This window comes from Scardinius erythrophthalmus (assembly GCF_964197995.2).
Source record: "Scardinius erythrophthalmus genome assembly, chromosome: 5".
Lineage (NCBI taxonomy): Eukaryota > Metazoa > Chordata > Actinopteri > Cypriniformes > Leuciscidae > Scardinius > Scardinius erythrophthalmus.
In genome coordinates, this window is record NC_138225.1 from 29,710,361 (window position 1) to 29,730,070 (window position 19,710).

A 19,710-nucleotide genomic window follows, 5' to 3' on the forward strand; every position below is an offset into this window, starting at 1 on the left:
TAAATCAAAACGAAGGAACAAATTAGTTCAATGTGGCCATGATTTACTAAACGAGGGAACAAATTCTTAATTCATGGCCATGATTTACTAAAACAAGAGAACAATTCTTAATTTGTTGTCACGATATATATTTTTGTCCGCATGTTATATAGGAGGCTCCATCAAGATATGATCCATGAGATACTGTCTCTTTAGATTATGCAAAATCTCTTGCCAAAACAAGCTCATATTTTTGTGTGTGTTTCGGTGCATTGCATTGTTTGCAGTAACAGGAAGTCTGTTAAACTGGGCACTTCCTGAAATTAAGGCAGAGTCACTTCCTCAGCACCATCACGTGTAAAGGAAGTTTTAGTCTGTGTTTCATAGTTAATTGGACTCTAAGGTGTATTTTTCAGCAATGTTTAAATTAATTTCATGTTAAATTAGCACATGATAACCATTCCACGCAGTTTTTGATAAAGTTACACTTGTTTTCTATGGAATTAATCTGACACAGTTTCTGCTTGGCATAAATTTAGCTCATGTATTTTTCATCCAAAACTATTAAGTCGGGTGTCAAAGGTAAGGTTTCGCTGTATTCCTTTCTGAGGCCGATCTCACCCGCACACTCTTTCCAGGTCTATCCCGTGCACGCTCTCTGATTTCTTTGGGCTACCATCTGTCAGCTCAAGTTCTAGAAAGACAAGCTCTCTGAGGGCAGGAACTCAGAACCAAGCTGACCAACACCCGAGGTAGAGAGACAACAGGCTGGGTTATAATTGTCCAGGCCTGCCGGTGAACAGGATCACCCTGTATAACATTACAAGCATTACAGGGAGCTAGATTTACAGCACAAGTACAAACTGATGTGGGAAATAGGATGCTGTCTGCTTTTCTATTCTGACAGCATTGGCTGAGAGTATGTCACATAGAGAGCAACACAAGGTGGCCAGAGACAAGTAAACTTGGTTCTGCTTTGACAAGCTCGACATGCTCATTGGTCAATCGTTGCATTTTAAGGAGTATAATAGAGTTACTTCCCCCCAAAATGAAAATTATCTCATCATTTACTCATCCTCATGACGTCCCATGATGTATATGATTTTCTTTCTTCAGATGAACGCAAAAAGATTTTTAGAAAAATAATCCATCTCTGTGAGTCTATGCAAGTGGATAGATTCCTTGACACTTCAAAAACATGCAAAACGAACACAATGGTAATCCAAACAACTCGAGTTGGTGAATCAATGTTCTCTTTAGCAAAACGATATTTTTGTTTGAGAAAAATACTAATAAATACTAAGTGATTTGAAAGCACAGAGGAACACCACTTCTCACGCGAGTTTCACAAAGCGCTTACATCAAGCATGTATGGTGGTTGGCCGAAAGCGATAGTTTAAAGTTTAATAAGTTTTTCTCAAGCACGTTTCGATTCAGAAGACTTGATTCATTAACTGGAGCTGTATACAGTAGATTACCTTTGTGTTTGTTTTGCGTGGTTTTTAAAGTGTGAGCTTTGAGGGTTGCATTCGCTTGCATTATATCGATTCACAGAGATGGGACATCTGGGATGGCACAAGGGTGAATGAATGATGAGAGAATACATTTTTTTATGGAGTATCTCTTTGATGTCTATTTTGGTTGACACTGAAATAGCATCTGTATGTTCCATTAGTTAGTGCAGTAACTAACTTTGAGGTAGTGTTATTTCTATTTAGTCTCTTATTTGCGCACAGTGCACATTTAATTCAAGCAGTTTTGATTAGAGATCTCATTAGGAGCAAATTTTACCTGGAGTTCACAAGGAGATGGGTTGTTTGGTCGTCGACTTAAGCAACCGAGTTTCCAAGTTTCCTTAAAATTCTTTGTATACAAACCATTCCACTTGAAAGTGTCCCTCCTCTTGTGCCTCTTTCTTAGCTTTAAGCAACAATTGCTTTGGAAATGTTCACAGGGCTTTGGAAATGCTCCAAAATGTTAAAGAAAATTAAGCCTGTTCCATACATTACAGTAATGATGTGAGGCAAAGAGCAGCCAAATGGCTTGTTCCTCATCTCCTCTGGTCTGGCACATTGGCAGTGTAGCGACTGGCTGTAGTGAACACTGTACTATTTTTAGAATGAGGTTTTGAATAGAGCGAGCCCTTGTCACTGTCTGCACGGCAGCCGGTACAGAAGATGTTGTATAACCAAATTTAAAGCCCTTGCAAGACCTCAGGCTGGCAAATATTTAGAAAGTGTCATTCAGTTGAGTAAAGCCTGATCGTTCACCCGTAAGTGGAGTCTGTGCTCAAATGTTTCTTGTGTATAGCTGCACATTATTGTTGCTCCTCAGTTTGTGACGCACAGAGTCAAGAATTGACCTTGAATGGTCTACCACATGTAAGCTTTACTATTTGTAACCCTGAGTTCAAGAAAGACGACGAGGGAGGTAATACGAGGTTTATTAGATACATACAAAGATAATAGCCAACGTGCGAAACAGCGTGCAAGCATAACACGAACGAAGAACTGAACACAAGCAGGAACTTAAATACACAGAGAGGATTAACTTAAAGACGAACAGCTGTGAAGATGAGTGTTAGTGTCCATGGTGACTGATGAGTGGCGAGTGAAAACCAAAACAAACTGAACATGACGGTGACACTATTCTAGTCCCTGCTCAGAAATATGTCTCAAGGTTTTTGAGGTTAGGCATTGAATACGTATTACTGAAGAAAACTTTAACAATCCATACAACTTCTGCACTGCTTCTGCATCTGAATGTTATTTATAGGTATTTTATGTTGTACGTTTACATCCCATGAAAACTGTTCATGGAACTACTGAACCAGGAACTGTTCTCTGTTGTTTGTTTCTCTGCTTTTTAAGGCAGGAAGTGTCTGAACATATGGGAGACGCTCAGGTGTTAGACTTCCTTTCAGCAATATCATACTTCTGAGTGTGATTAGCACAAGCCCGAGCGGAAGCTCAAATGTGAGAAGCTGTCACATTTTCCCCGTGAGAAAAAGACGAAGTGAAAGTGTAGACGATGAAGGCGGAGACTGTGGTTTCGGGCACTGCTTTGTTAGTTGATGAGAAGGAGTCTGGTGGTTTTTGATAGGTGACCACTTCCTCTGTAACACACATTGCCCTGGGTTTTGACCTCTTTTTCTTCTCAAGGTAGTTTCTATGTAGGTTAATTTTTTTTTTTTTCCAAAGAACAAATTAAACAGACTATTCATTTTAATATCACCATTTCATTTAAATTACATGCTAAAATCAGTTGTAAAAAATAAAACGCTAAAAACGAGTGAATTTAGGCATCACATTATAAAGTATGAAAATGGATGTTCATTTAGCAATTTGTTAAAGATTACATTTAACGGTGCATTCAGTAGTTCTTTAGCAAACATTAACATCGCTGTTCTTCTACTTAAAGTACCGATGCTGCACTGCCATATATTGACATGGATCATCACTGTTTTGTGTAAATTACACTGAGTTTTAGAGAGGTCCAGAATTATTCATTCCCTTATCTGTCCAACAAAAAAGAAGCAACTTCTTGGGCATTTTCAGCATCAGCATCATAAAATCTTTGTCTGTCTTTCTATCTTCTGGACCTTTTCTGCATCTTTGGCCATACAGGTACTGATTCTCCCATTGTCTCCGCTGTTAAAGAAAGCATGTGCGTTTCATTGTCTAATTTTCACTCTTTGCGTCGCCAAACTATGCTATACTACTAGCTTGTCTACAGAGGTGGCAGCCAATGAGCCAGTGAGTGTCCGTTTAGTGAAACATCGCAGATCACAGCATTTTAACATGGCGACATACATAAAGAGGGAGACCTGCACCATATATAATTAAAACACATTTTATAGAACACTATTATGAGAATAGTCTCATGTGAGTGTTCACAATTTATTTGTACACAATTACACAACACAATTTATTTCTTAATTGTGTAAAACCTTTTGAATGGGCCCCAAACTACTGAATGCACCTTTAACAGTCTTATTATAATACTAGTGTTAAAATCGTATACTCTGATAACCGATATTGGTATTTATATACTGTGCCCCCTACACCTGTGTCTGCAAAATCTATAAAGTTTGTTTGATTGTACTTGGAGGAATTAGGCAAACAAAATTTCCAATCACTCATAGCACCATTGTTATCTTTGGGTTTTAACAGGAAGTTGTTTTACCGTGTCTCCTCTGCGTCTTTTAAGTCTGCCCTTTAGCCATAATGAGAGGTCATATTCACACTGACATTCTGTTAATTGGCTTTGAGACAGACAGGTGAAGGGCACCCCTAGGCCTCTGAAGTACCGCTGAGTGTCATCTTGTTACCCCCCAATGTACCATCTCTGACCTATAGAATCTGTGTCAGCTTACAGCCGCCGTTCCCCACCAACTCCTACTCATGTGGTGGAAGCAGTACAGATATTGTTTTGACAGTTGTGGTTTGATGCATTTTGAGTCTTGCACTTGTTCTTGTTTTATTCACAACTCAGTGCAGTGCAGAGTAAGTGGACACATCTTGTCATTTCTTAATTGGATGTACATGTTATTTGAAGCATTAAGATGTTACTCATGTTGAGCACTATTTTTAGACGACAAACCCTACACAAGTGCAAGTGGTTTCCAGGTTGCTACAAAACATCTGCGCCATATAAGTGTTCAGTTCTCAAACAGGGTAACTGCAGAGGCAATTAAATCCACTCCATCCTGTCTTATAATTCACAGAGGAACCACTGCTTAGTCTGAGCATGACGACAGCATTAGGAGAAGGTTGCCATGGATTGATTCACAGGCCCGGCACTTTCCTCTTTGTGTCCCTGCTGAAAGCTCTCCCTTAATTCCTTGCCTGTTCCTTGGAGCTGAAAGCATGCCTTTGTTTGCTCTCTGCTCTTTTAGGTGTATGTGATTTTGGTTATGAATGGTGTTGGATGTGGGAAATTATGTCATGTTGCCTCCAGGGAACTCACCAGTGTTACTGTATGTATGCCCCTAAATCTACCATAATAGTACAATGGCGCCAAAATTTCAACTTTCTATGAAGGATGAGCAAAGTGGTCCCACAATAGAGATACATTTTTGAAATGCAGTGCTGTTCAAAAGTTTGGGTCAGTAAGATTTTTTAAAAAGTTTTTGAAAGAAGTCTCTTTAATTTGATCAACAATACAGTAAAAACAGTAATATTGTGAAATGTTATATTATACTAATATAATTAAATATAATTATCATTTAAAATAGCAGTTTTCTATTTTAATATGTTTTAAAATGTTATTTATTCCTGTGAGGACAAAGCTGAATATTCAGCATCATTCAGTGTCTGTTGATCCTTCAGAAATCATTCTAATTTGCTGATTTGTGGCTGATTATTAAAATAGTTGTTGAAAACAGCTGTGCTGCTTAATATTTTTGTGAAACTTTTTTCAGGGTTCTTTTATAAATCGAAAGTTAAAAAGAACAGCCTTTATTTGAAAAAAAAAAACTTTTGATCAATTGAATGTGTCTGTTGAATAAAAGTTCAAAGAAAAATCTCACTTGTAGATTGTACAAGTGAGGCTTGTACTAACATGGTGTACATCCATTCACTAAAAGCAGAATAATACAGTAATAAAAAAAAAAAAAAAGTTAAGTGGTAATGAAACACCATAAATTAAATTTAAATTGGTGCACCAAGTAGCTATTTTAAATATGATGACAAAATTTGCCATATCAGTATACAGGAGCTGAAACTTACTGAATGTTGCGTATTATTTCTGTGAAGCATATCCTGTGTTCACAGTTTACGTATATGATGACAGTCTCTCCTGTAGGCTGGTTTGTTGGCTATCATTTATGCAGAGGCCAGGTTTCCCGTAGCGACAAGCCCACAGAGTTATTTTTCCACAGCTTTAAGCTGAGACTGTCAACGGTTTCACACAGTGCTTTAATCTCCTGAAGGATGAAAGACCCCTTAGGGAGGCCGCTGCCCTCGCCCTTCTATCGCTCTCCCAGGCCCTTTCCTCCACTAGCCTTCCTGGATAAATACATCCCTTTCTAACCGCTTTCTTGGCCACTCCGGGTCCTGCCTTGTCAACAAGAAGGCCTCTTCTAATGGTCAGCAGCCAGGACCATGCAGGTCTCAATAGGGGAGAGGTGTGGAGCAGATTGTTTCATCCCTGGATCAATCTGCTTCCCGAGTTTCCATGTCCTGGAGATGAGCTATGAATAAACATCCCTCAGCGTGGGTTATGAAATCTGTTTCCACAAACTTTTCTCAACGTGGGCTTTTGTTAATTACCGTGAACTTGAAATATTTAGGGTGTTTTTTTGCTAACCCACACGTCTTTTTCTTTCTTTCTTTCTATTTTCAGGTGTCAATCCCCAACACCAGTTGTGCCTGCATGAGAGCTGTTCTGGAGTTTCTCTACTGTGGTGTATTGACACCATGCCCTGAACTGGAGCCAATGGACCTCATAATACTAGCTAACCGCCTCTGTCTTCCCCGCCTTGTAGCTCTAACAGGTAGGTTTGGTAATGGCTATGTTTACCTGAAGGCAGACAGTGTACCTTGAAAAAACACTGTATAATGCTGTGGTTAATGGGCCTGGGGAGGAAAAAAAATCTGATGTCTTGATTTTTTTTCACACAACTCCTTGAGCATGAATTTGCAAAGACATGATTCTGTTGTTTGGATGTGCCAAACACTAAAATGCTGGTTAATATAAAAAATGATAGCATTTAAACTTGAAAAAGTGAATAAATAAATAGAATAAATATTATCTACAGCTAAACAATACCTAGTGAACAAAACCTATACCAAAATGTATTTAAAATATATATTTTTTTCATATTAGGTACAGTTGTGGTCTGAATTAATGGCACCCCTTGGTAAATATGATCAAAAACGTCTGTAAAAAATAAATCTGCATGGTTTATCCTTTTGGTCTTTCATTCAAAAAACTTGCAAAAATCGAACCTTTCATTGAAATAATTGAAAGTGAGGGGGAAATCACATTATGAAATAAATGGTTTTCTCCAAAACACATTGGCCACAATTATTCATACCCCTAGAGTTTTTTATGAGTAAAATATCTCTGAAGTATATTCCCATTAATATTTACCTTTATTTTTTTTTAGCACACCAGGGTGACTAGGAACATTAACAGGGTGACTAAACTTCTTGTTTCACAGGAGTTTAAATATGAGGAAACACAAAGGCCAAATTCCCTGAATCATCCATCACAATGAGTAAAACCAAAGAATATAGTTCTGATGTGCATCAAAAGATTGTTGAGCTTCACAAAATAGAAAGTGGCTGTAAGAAAATAGCTAAAGAATTGAAAATCCCCATTTTGACCATCAGGGCAAAAATGAAGAAGTTCAAATCAGCTAAAGATGTTATGAATTTGCCAGGAAGAGGATGTGTGTCTATATTGTCTTATACCATGGGCTGTTTAAATACTCGATTCTGATTGGCTGGAATGTGTGCAGTAAAACCGTTTAATGCACAGGTAGTTCCAGTCAGTTTGACTACAGTTCGAAATTAATCCGCTACATTGGTAACCATAGTAACACAGATACACTTGCAAGCAGAGTGAGAGACGCATATGAAAACGTTTAGGTAGGCTGAATGGATGATTTTTGAATATCGTTTAATTTGTATCAGTGTTGCCTGTCATTCATAAATAATTGTAATAAATCCATTAAAGAATCATTAAGTTAGCTATATGCTTAAGCAACGAGGGGACTGTAGCTGCTAGACTTTAAAGAAGAGATCGACGCACACAGGTAACTCGCGCACGCATCTCTTTCTCTCTCTCTCTCTCTCTCTCTCTCTCTCTCTCTCTCTCTCTCTCTCTCTCTCTCTCTCTGTTCTTTCTCCTTCAGTTCTCTGTCTCTCTCTTTTAATAATGAATTTAAATAAATGTGAATTCATTCAAATAAAAGCAATCCGATGGCTCTACTTTATTTAAAGCGGACGGAGTGCAAGAACTGACGAGCCTTAACTTAAGAAATAACCGTAATTTTTACACGTCTGTTAAAAAATTACACTGTAAACATCAGTTACAGCTTTAACATATTTTTAACTTGCCTTCGTAGAGGCAACCACCCTCCGCTTCGCGTCGGGTGGTTCTTCGCCTCTACGTCGTGCATTAAAATTCTTTAATGCATGGCTAGCCGTGGATTATCCCTTACTTAATGCACGGTGAGGAGGAAAGTTTGAGTGGCCAAAGACTCTCCAAGGATCACAGATGGAGAATTGCAGAGATTAGTTGTGTCTTGGGGTCAGAAGCCTACCAAAAAAAATATCAAACAACCCCTACATCCCCACATGTTGTTTGGGAGGGTTTCAAGAAAAATCCTCCCCGCTCGTCCAGAAACAAACTCAAGCATATTCAGTTGTCAGACACGACTGGAACGGCACAGGGTTCTGTGGTCAGATGAAACTAAAAAAAGAGCTTTTTGGCAGCAAACACGCTAGATGGGTTTGGTGCACACAAGGATAAAAAGTACCCCATGTGTACAATTTAATATACCGTTGGCTCTTTAATGTTGTGGGCATATTTTTCTGCTGGAGGTCCTGGACATCTTGTTCAGATACATGGCATTGTGGATTCTATCAAATATTAACAGATAAAAAATAAAAATCTGATGGCTTCTGCTAGAAATCTTATAATGGGCCGTGGTTGGATCTTCCATCAGGACAATGATCCAAAACAAACTTAAAATCAACACAAAAATGTGTCAATGAGCACAAAATAAAGCTTCTGCCATGGCTGTCCCAGTTCCCTGACCTGAACCCTTTAGAAAATGAGTGGGTTCAAATGAAGATTGTATACTACAAATCCATTAACATATTTACTGACATAAATATTATCTACAGCTAAACAATACCTAGTGAAAAAAACCTATACCAAAATGTATTTAAAATATATATATTTTTTTTCATATTAGGTATAATACAATCCATTAACATATTTACTGACATATCGTTTGATACTTGGTGATGTAAATATTATACACTTTTTTTGGAGTATTTCTTTATTGCACAATGCACATTTATCAATATTAAGCCGAAAATATGTTTTAATATCACTATTAGTAAGGATAGGATGATCTCTATATAATTTCATTCTTTAAATGCAAGATATTTAAAGTGTACCTAAAGTATATTTGCAACAGTTCCACTTTAGCACAATCAAATATAATTTAGTTATCCGGAAATAGTGCTGAGGTCCAACTAAGGATATTCGTAAGTGCATTACTTACTAAATTAGTTGTTCGAATTTAGCAGACTTTAAAGTGTAAGTTGCAGGTTAAATTTTTCACGAAGATAATGCAATGTGTTTATTAAACATAAAGATAAGAACTGCCCACCATTGTTTTTTATACCAAAATGCTGATATAATATGAAAAGTTGGCACTTTTAACAGTGGTTTTAACCGCTCCCGCTCCCTTCCACTAGATGGAGCGTGACGTCACAAGAGGAACTCACTAGTAGAGTTACCGGCATAGTCATAGCTATAGATGCCTTACATAACTACAGACAAGTTGGTTGTATGTTTTATTTGATAAAAAAATTATGGATAAAATAACTCAACTGTTAACATACTCGTGTGTGCTGACTTCAAGGGGACCGTGATCCTGCCTGAAATGAGAATAAGCTATTCGCAAAACAAACGGGTTCAGGCACGTCAGATCAGCCGGTCGCGGGTCGAGCTGCTCCACTAAACATCGATCTCTCTTTTTCTTTTCTGACAATAAACATCGCTAATTAAATCGTGAGAAATTGATAACGCGTGGACTGAGGAAGGGTATTACATGACGTTTGAGGCGTCGATGAGACTAGCGATTGCGCCTGACGTGCATCTCTAACGTGCAGCTCTGATTTGGACTGACTTAACGTTACTGTAAGTAAATAATGTCTTCAGTCGTTGTCCCTCCTTGCTATTCTACATGACGGCAATATTTTGAAAAGACTTGCTTGTTCTGTTATATTATCCGGGTTAAGTTTGCACCAGGCTAGACTTGCTCTAACGTAGCTAACGTTACTCACCGGGACACCTGGCTAACCCTCCACTCATTCTCCTCACACCAAGCATTAATAACTCTTTGAGTGCCATGGCTCCCCTCTCTCACGCCTGACCAGTTAAAAATTGTAGGGCTGTGGTCCATAAAGAATTTGATGGTTTCCCACATCCTCAGTCGTTCTCCAAATAGCCATAATACAGTAGGAATCTAGCAGAGTATGGGTTGCGAGTTCCTCTTGTGACGTCATCACCCAGTAACTGAAAAACACGCTACGTTTGAAGAAACCCTAATAAATGTTATTTTAACGCATTTTAAGACAGAAATAATTAAATATATACATATAGAGCACTTTAATGTACACATTAATTGGCTGTGGTGGTTAACCTGCAACTTACACTTTAAAGCTTGGCTCAGTAGTTTTTGAAATATGCTGTTTGCCAATGTTGATATTTGAAATCAACCCAAACAAACACACCCCTTCTTCATTGCTCCGCCTCCAAAACTCTCAATCCAATTATACCAGCCCTGCTCTGAGTCGGTCTCGAACCCCGACCCCCTGCACTAATAATGACGCTGAACACGGCATTCACTGGCAGTCGTCAGCGCGACTCTCACTAACTGTCCTCCGTTACGCACGCAATCCAAGAGAGGATATCTGTTTATACAGTAGTACAACAGAATAATGCTTCACAAGAAATAGAGCATATAATGAACAAATGACAAGGAAGCACAAACAATTAACCTACAGTACACAATAGTAATTACAAACTAGAGTTGTTTGTTAGTTGCCAACAGCACAGCAGCTCCAGACACACAATGACACTCAAAACCAGTGTTATTCACATGTGGAGCGAATCAAAGCAACGTCTGCGTCTGTTTTCAGGCCTTGCCATTTAGTTCTCTCCAGTGCTGGAAAGCTTTTCAAATATTAACTTGAAAGCTCTTTCCTGATCATAACCCTTTATTTTCCAGTGATTTCTTCTGAGCTTTTCTCTTTTGTATTGTGTCTCATCGCTATTTCTGCAGTCTTTGTTCAGTTCAAATCTCCCTCTTGATCATACTCTCTCCTCCACCGTCATACGCCCCCTAATGCTGATTGGCTGACACGTTTGTTGTTGTGTCGGACTGACTAACATCCAAACTGCAGATTTCAAAAACTACTGATCCCACCTTTAAATATATCAATTTATTATACTAAAAGTACAATTGCAGGGTATTTATATTCAGTACATAAATATGTAAATGTATTTGTAGTATACGTAGTATATGTATTTGAAATAATATATTTTGGTATATTTATTTTTCACTAGGGATAGCATGTATTATTTGTTCAAGGTGAAGGTGAAAAATGTTTCACTGTTGACGATTTTGTTGTTATGGAGTATTTTTCCCCCTGTCAAACTATTAACCATTAAGCCTCACGGCTGACATATTAACACTTGTTGTGTGGTGTTTTGCCATGGTCTACAGAGCAACATGCCATTGAGGATCTGTTGCTGTTGTCCGTTAAAGGGATGGACATTGATGGACATGTGCTGGCCTATCTGGAGATGGCTCAGGTAACATTAATAAAGATGAACAAACAAAGCCTTTTAATAGAATGTAAAGAACACTCAGGCATGAAGTGGCTGTATAACCATTGGAGCACATTGCAGAATTACCATTCATTCATAGCAGCCTACTTTATTCTAGTTCAAAGGATGAACACACTTTGCTTTTCAAATGAGCTTCAATGAGAGAAATCCCACTGTGCCAAATTGCCAAATCTGTTTTCTATCTGTTGTAGTTCCACAATGCCAAACAGCTCGCTGCCTGGTGTCTGCATCACATCTGCACCAACTACAATAGTGTTTGTCGCAAGTTCCCTAAAGACATGAAGACTATGTCTCCTGGTAAGTGGCAAATATATATATTTTTTAATTTATTTATTTGATTTATATTATGTAGCCTATAAACAAATAAAAAAAATCAGCAAGGACACATTAAATTTATCAAAAATGACAATAAAGCCATTTATAATTGCAATGCAATGCAAAAAAAGAAAAGAAATTCTGTTCATCAAAGAATCCTGAAAAAAAATTATCAAAGTTTCTAAAAAACTATTAAGCAGCACAACCGTTTTCTACGTTGATAATAATAAGAAATGTTTCTTGAGTACCAGATCAGTATATTAAAATGGCACTGAAGACTATAGTAATGATGCTGAAAATGTAGCTTTGCCATCACTGCAATAAATTATTATTCTATTTTAAGATAGATTTTTTTGTATATATAAAAAAATATACCAACCCACACTTTTGCCTAATTATATATGCTTTTTATGTATAGTGTATTGTAGTGTATGTATTTATAAAATACAAAAAAGTTTTCTGTACAAAAATTCTGTCAGTTTTTGTCCTGTACTCTGCACTATACGCTACATTATTTTCTTCATCAGTATTAGAGTAAACAAAAATAAAATATCAGAATATTTATTACATAAGATGTATATGAATACAAAACTATTTTTCACTGGGATGAGAAAAATAAACTTACAAATAAACAATACATTTATACAAAATAAACCATTTTTATGGCCATAAACCAAAAACCATAAACCTAGCTAAATTATGTCTTAGCTTACACAACAAACAGTATCTAGCTATGTTGCTTCTCAAGTAAATGTATATTGTTGCAAGGATCTTTAGATATTTTTACTGAAAACAAAAACAAGACACAAATACTGGACAAGAAAATAATTTTCATCTTCTCATTTGTTCTTCCAGAAAATCAGAAACACTTTGAGAAGCATCGCTGGCCCCCTGTTTGGTTCCTGAAGGAGGAAGACCGCTACCTCCGTTCTCAAAAAGAGCGAGAGCGCGAGGAAGAGATTCTACGCAAGCAGCACACCAAACGGGGCTGGTGCTTCTGGAGACATCCATCCTCTTCAGCACCCCACATTTCCTGAGGGTCTGCCTCCATCCATCCATTCGAAACCCCAATACCCCCTCACCCTCATTTCAGTCCAGACGCATGTAGCCAAGCCTGGGGAGCCCTGTTTTTGCTTCAGTGCGTCCGTCCCGACTGCTGGAAGCTGGGGGCCTCTTTGCCTCTGAGCTTTTGTCTTCCCTCCCCGTGCCGGGCCTTAGCGGGATGCCGGGCCACAAGAGCTCAGAGCGTGTGTTTCATTAAACGGGAGGAGGCTTGAAGAAAGTCTTAAATCTTTCTCACTGTCAATGTTACGTGTTCTGCTGTGCGAATGCAACAGGTCTTGTCGGAGCATCACATAGGGAACGGCATCATTGCAGTGACCTGCTTTCGCCTCTTAAGACTGTTATTATTATACAAGACCACACACACACACACACACACACACACACACACACACACACACACACACACACGCACACACTCTCACCAGCACACCGTCTGAGCGCTGGCGCCCGGGCACACGGATGCTGCATGGTGCTGCTGTGTTGAGCTTTTCTCTGTGAAACCTATTTCTGGGAAAACCGTCATGTCAAATGCCTACAAGCTGAAACATAGCTTAGCTTTGAATACAACTAGCAACTAAAATGGCGGCAGGGATATATACATTTTTGTTGTTGTTGTTGTTGTTGTTGTTGTTATTGTTGTTGTGGTTGTTAAAAGAAAGGGGTGGTAATTGCCCCCGCCTACATTATCAGTAAAAAATTCTCCATTTTGGATCTTCCATAGCCCCATATTGGCTCTGAATACCAATTGTGTTGCCTACTGAAGAACTATTTTTCAGATAACTTGTCCTGTCTCTAACTTTGTTCATGGAATAGAACAGAAAGTGTGGGTAGTTCAGGTCTGTCGCTCACAAAAAGGCTCTAGGACAGCACCAAAGACAGACAGGCAAGTTTCAAACACAAACGCCTTACCAAAATCTGCTGAAATGAAAACTTGACAGCAAGTAAACTAAGAAATTAGGGCTATTTTTACCACTGCCAGGAGAGTATTAACAGTCACAGCTGTTAGATGACATTCTGTTCGATTGAGTTTTGTGATATGACCACTAGCAAGCTCTTCAACTTGCTTGCCTTTCACCTCCACCACTGGGGGGCGCCCATGCCTTCTGAGTTTACCCTGCTTTAGAAAGTATTAGCTACTCATTTGTTTGTCAATTCTGGGTCAGATCTTCACATCTTTGTGAAATACACTTGTTTTTGTAGCACTAATTCATTCTTGGCTATTGATGGCGAACCAAAAAGTACGTTGCGCTGCAAAAAACATGAGGCCAAGGCACTCGAGAATGTAGAAAATATATATAAAAAGCCTTTATTTAAGTTGCGCTGTTTCTTATTCCTTCACCGCTCCCCTCTGTTATTCCTCTGCTCCTCTACCTCTGCAGTTAGCCAAACTGAGGGAGAAACTATCGATCCACTTCCTGTAGTGTTTGATGCGTGTGACGCTTCACTTCACACTTTACACATGCAGATAAAATCGGTGCTCAGGATTAGCCTGCTAAATGTCACAGCTTTCAACCTCTAAGATTATCTTTTTAAGGGACGGTCATACTTGAGTTTGAGCTCACCAACGTATAACTCTATATCTAAAATCTAAAAATATACAATCTACTCTACTTTCATGCAACGCAGCAAACCTGCAGATTTAAAGTTTTTCGTCTTTTAATTCGTTGTTGTTCACTTCACAGGCATTCACGCAATACAACTTGGCAGGTCAGAGTTCACCAAATTTGAATTTTGGGAAGCAGTGAAACGCAAAACTTCTTTGCTTTCCCTTGCATTTGCGGTCTCCAGCATTCACATCAGTATGAATGGAAGTGAACGGAACGGAAAGTGTAGTGTGACCGTCCCTTTACACAAGTTTACCTGTTTTGACGATCTTAACAAAATATCCCGACATAAGCTGTAAATCAAAGTGTATCATCCTTTTTTGATCGAAAAGCTTTTTCTTCATGGAAACAGGTTTTGTGGTTAAACTGCCAGTTTGGGTCCTGCTTTCAGATGTGCAACGTGAAGCGTCATTATTAGCATCCGTTTGCTAGAATCCCTTCCACCTGAAAACATGAGTGCCTATGACCATGTTACACTTTCCCTTCTACATTCAAGTATTTCTCGGTGAAGCATGTTTGTTTTGCCTGTTTCGTGCCTTTTTAACAAAAGTGTTATTAGCTACTTTGGGAGTGAATGAGAAATCAGAGACATTTGAAGTTTTCCATGCCACCCTTTTTCTATTTCTGGCTTTCTGGGTTTGCTTCCTCAAGGCTGCACCCTGCTTTTCACACCAGACGAGCTGAAATCATCAACAACTACAAAAATAGACACGCAGAGCCAATGCGCTCAGACAGGCCGATCTGCACACAAATAATAAATAAATTACAAAAGAAGAGGGAAAACAGAGAGCAGTCGCTTACCGTCTATATGCTATCGTTTTGACAGTCACCTGTAAGGGAACTATTATAGGTTCATCCCAGGAAGGTTACCGTGATTTTGCCAAGACAGACATGTTCCTGGATCAACATCTATTGTTGATCCTGGAACAACATTCCTGTCCAAAAAAATAGTCCTAACTTATCCCTAAAATCAGAGGGGAATGATAGGTGAATAACACTGATGTAGAAGCACCTAGTCTAAACCTGACGTAAACTGTAAACTTGTCCCTCAAATCTGATTGGTTGATTGGAAGGTTGTTCCAGTGGCGTTACTAGAGCCACTAAAGGGACATGGTGAAAAGAAAAAAAAAATGGAAATGCTTTTGCATTCTCTCGCAAATGTTTTGCGTTGCCCCGAGAAACTTTGCGTTTACCTTCTAGTAACGCCACTTGTGCAGTATTTATTGGGGCAGACAAATAAATGAATGTTTAGAGATTCCACTCTGCCTAAAGGCTTTATAATTAGTAAAACAATGAATGTATGACCTTACTGTGTATTTGCAGACTGGCTCTGCGATGAATTATGATCACAGCTTTTCTGTCTGCCCCTTGAAGTTAAAAAACATCACCCCAGTGAGCGCTTCGAGAACACTACAAACATCGGCATGTTTGTTGGGATTGAAAGCATCACGGTTGCGGTGGTGATTTCGGGCTTGTTAGCACTTTTTTTGTTCTTTTGACCTTTTTTTATTTCTTATTTGGTCTGCCTTTGATGTGCATGGCATTGACTGTTTCTAAACTATTGCTTTTTAAAACATTTTGTAGCATAGAACGGTTTCTTCCATTAAACGGTGCTCCTTACGTATTGTGTTCTTTTTTGATCCCTCATACTTGCTATACGATTTTTATGTCGGTTGCTCAAAGTCTTTGTACCTTGTGCTTTAATCAGATATGCCTTCGTTAACTTTGACTTCGAGGACATGTGATGTATGTTTTTTTTGTAATAATTAAGAGGTTTAGTTCATGTCATATAAATAGTATTAGAAAAGGTCAGTTTGCCTGTAAAGGGATTGTTCAGCCCAAATGCAAATTCTGTCATTTACTCCCCCTCCTGTTTCAGCTGTTTTGTCTGTATAATGAAAGTCAGTGACATCCAGAACAGCTCATCTTCATTGTATTGACAAAACTAAACATATGTTCTGTTCCACAGATGAGAAAAGTTTGGACCGACATGACAGAATGTTGCTTTTTTGGGTGAACTGTGCCTTTAAAGTGAGAGACTGGTTCAGGCCCTATACAGTGGCTAACAAAATGAAAGATCCCTGCTAACAGTAAAACTGCTTGTTAAATATGCACTTTAGCTTCAAATTTGATACAGACAATGTTCTTTGTCGATTTACTTTCAATTTAACAATATTCTTGACTGAGTGACACTGTACAGTATTTATCGGTGCACGTTTACAGGTAAGATGTGCATGGGAATGGTCTAAGCGCTAACTTGTATGTAATTATAAATAACTGTAGCTTCCATTACTAAGGAATTATCATGCACTTTTGTCTTGATGAAAGAGAAACTAGCCCTGATTGCAAAAGTCCATCCAGAACTCTCACAGATCATTTAGACTAAATGTTTATCATGTTCATTATTAACAACACATTATACAGTAGTTCTGTTTATTTATTAGCAGTACAGCAAAGAAACCCAGTAGTTTATAAGAAAAATGAGCGCGCTTAATAATTGTGGTCTATTCTTGTGTTACTGTGCCTTTAATAAAAAAAAAATAAAAAAAACCATCTTTCTGAAGAGAGGTCACTGCCTTTAGTTTTGAATAAGGTAATTGTAGTACACACACACAGTCTCACACACACACTTCAGCTGACAGCCAGCAGACCACTGTATTGCTGCTCCTGCATGCCTGTGGCCAGCATGTAGCAATACCTTCTGTTCTTCGAGTGCTGTGAAACATTTGTATCAAATATTGATACAATATTGATATCTCCCCCCCCCCCCCCCCCACACACACATTTTGGGTGTTTTTTATCCCTCTTTGGTTGTGCTGAGCTGAGTGGAAATCATGCTTGTGAGCAGTGATCATACTGGTTTGAATGAGAGTGAACTAAACACTTGCACATTAACAAAGTCAGAGGCACACTTGCGCCCTCTACAGTCAGCAGAAGTTTTGTTTTGGTTTTGCTTTTGTTTTTTACAATATAAATTAATGTAGGGCAGGGGGATATGTGATATGTTACACAATATGCTCTTTGGAATATGATTTTGGTAACATACTAATACCAGACAGCAGTAATTGCAGTGATTGTCTCTCATTTTTGTTTTGTTTTTGTTTTTTACTGAAAACTCTCACATTTTGTATCAAACTGGAACAGTTAACCACAACTTAATGCTTGTAAAATTAATAATATGACCTCAGGTCATAGGCAGAGACCACTTCAAGCCCTTGTTAGTTTCTGTGTTTGGTTTCAACAAAAGGGCCGTATCACTTCTCTGAACAACGTCTGTCAGTTATAGTGGAGCTCTTGCATTCCCTTTGGCAGACGCTGTCTCTCTTTCCAGTTGTGTGGTGAGGTGAACTGTCTTCTTGAGGTGAGGTATAGGTGTTCGGCTGACCCTTCCCTTGACCTCTCTTCCTCTTTCAAATCTGTGACTATTTAAAGCTGTTTTGCACTTTGTGGTTTTCTTTTTAACTTCTTGGTTTGATTAATTATTGTTCCTGTCCTAAACCGAAAAGTTTCTGATTCTGTAATTATTGTCCTTGTTCTGAACCAGAAAAGCACACACACACACACACACATACACCATAAACACTACTAAGGGCTTTTAATATACAAAATCAGAATGTTTTTGCTGCTGTTGCAAAAAAAAGAAAAAGAAAAAAAAAGAAACAAAACGTTTTACTGAATCGTTTGTAATATTTTTGAACAACTGTGATTTGTACAAAATGGAGAAAACAGGGTTATCTGTTTCAGTATTATAATGTTTGCTTGGCTTTTAATAAAACTTAACTGAACTCTTTGAACTCATTATTTCTTTGTGTGTTTTTTATGTTTTCGTACATTGACTGTAATTATTGGCCATAATTAATTTGTTACATTAACATTTTAGCATCTTTTTATTATAATTTACTGGTCTCTGGCGGCTTGCATATAAATGGGAAACGTATACGCAATTTTATGTGAGATTTGTATCTAAAAGCTTCTTATGTGGAAAGTCACTACTGCTAAATGTCCTGCAGAGGGAGACATACACGGTTTCATACAACTGTTTTTAAGCACTTTCTTTTGTTAAACGCTATATTAAATTAATTCTTGCATAAAATATAGCCTTTAATTAATATAAATTATATTGTAATTCGCATGTTCACAATCTTTTTATATGTCCAGTTGCTCAGGTTTGTTACAGTAGTAGGCTACTGTTATTCATCTGGCTGTTGAGTTGACTAGCCTACTTCACAATAGCTGACTAAATGGCTGAGACATCAAAAAGTTACTGCCTTCCTTCCCAAAGTCCCTCAAATGCTCTAGAGGAGATTTAATAAAACCGTTGTAGTATGAGTTTTTTGGTTGTCATACAAACAGTCATGATTATGATTTCAGTAACATTTAAATTACGTTTCATTTGTTAACATTAGTTAACTATAACATGAACTAACATTTAACAATTATTCAACAGGATTTAATCACCTTAGTTAATGTCAACCTGAACATTTACTTATATTTTCAAGATACAACAAGGCTTGGTTCCACAGACAGGGCTTAGATTAAAGGGTTAATTTAGCCAAAAATGACATTTATGCCATTAATTCCTCACCCTCATGTCGTTCCAAACCCGTAAGACCTTCGCGTTCATCTTCGTAATAAGACATTTTTGATGTAATCCGAGAGGTTTCTGAACCAGCCAAAGGCAGAAGCACTTTCAAGGTCCAGAAAGCTAGTAAAGACATCGTTAAAATAGTCCATGTGACAACAGATCAACAGGAATGTTACGACGCGATGAGAATATTTTTTGTGCGCAACGTGAACACCGTCTCAGATCCCAGAACTCTCAAATTCCATCAAAAATATCTTCTTTTGTGTTCCGAAGATGAACGAATGTCTGACGGGTTTGGAACGACATGAGGGTGAGTAATTAATGACAGAATTTAAATTTTTGGGTGAACTGACCCTTTACCATGCCATGATTAGGCCTTAGTTCAATTATGACATTTAAGTAGCTTTTATAAACGTGACTTAGAAAAAGCATCTTGAGGCAGAACAATGGCACTGAAATATTTTAAGATTTTAAGTTGCTTTCAGTTAAAACAGCTCAAACGTGCATTTTAGTCTGGGACTATAGCTTAAACCTCGTCTAAACCAGAGGCTAAAGTTGTAT

The 19,710-nt window shown here is 38.1% G+C and overlaps 1 protein-coding gene across 4 annotated transcripts in view; it reads left to right on the plus strand.

Moving 5' to 3' along the window:
• The window catches only part of rhobtb4 (Rho related BTB domain containing 4), a 56,025-nt gene extending 37,670 nt beyond the window's left edge, over positions 1-18,355 (plus strand). For all 4 annotated transcript variants that reach the window (XM_081367229.1, XM_081367228.1, XM_081367230.1 and 1 more), the window contains 4 exons: positions 6,325-6,475; positions 11,456-11,544; positions 11,772-11,877; positions 12,751-18,355. In XM_081367229.1, coding sequence (XP_081223355.1) covers positions 6,325-6,475; positions 11,456-11,544; positions 11,772-11,877; positions 12,751-12,932 — 528 coding nt within the window. In that variant the 3' untranslated portion in view covers positions 12,933-18,355. The remainder of the gene's footprint in view (positions 1-6,324; positions 6,476-11,455; positions 11,545-11,771; positions 11,878-12,750) is intronic.
• The last annotated feature ends 1,355 nt before the right edge of the window (positions 18,356-19,710 follow it).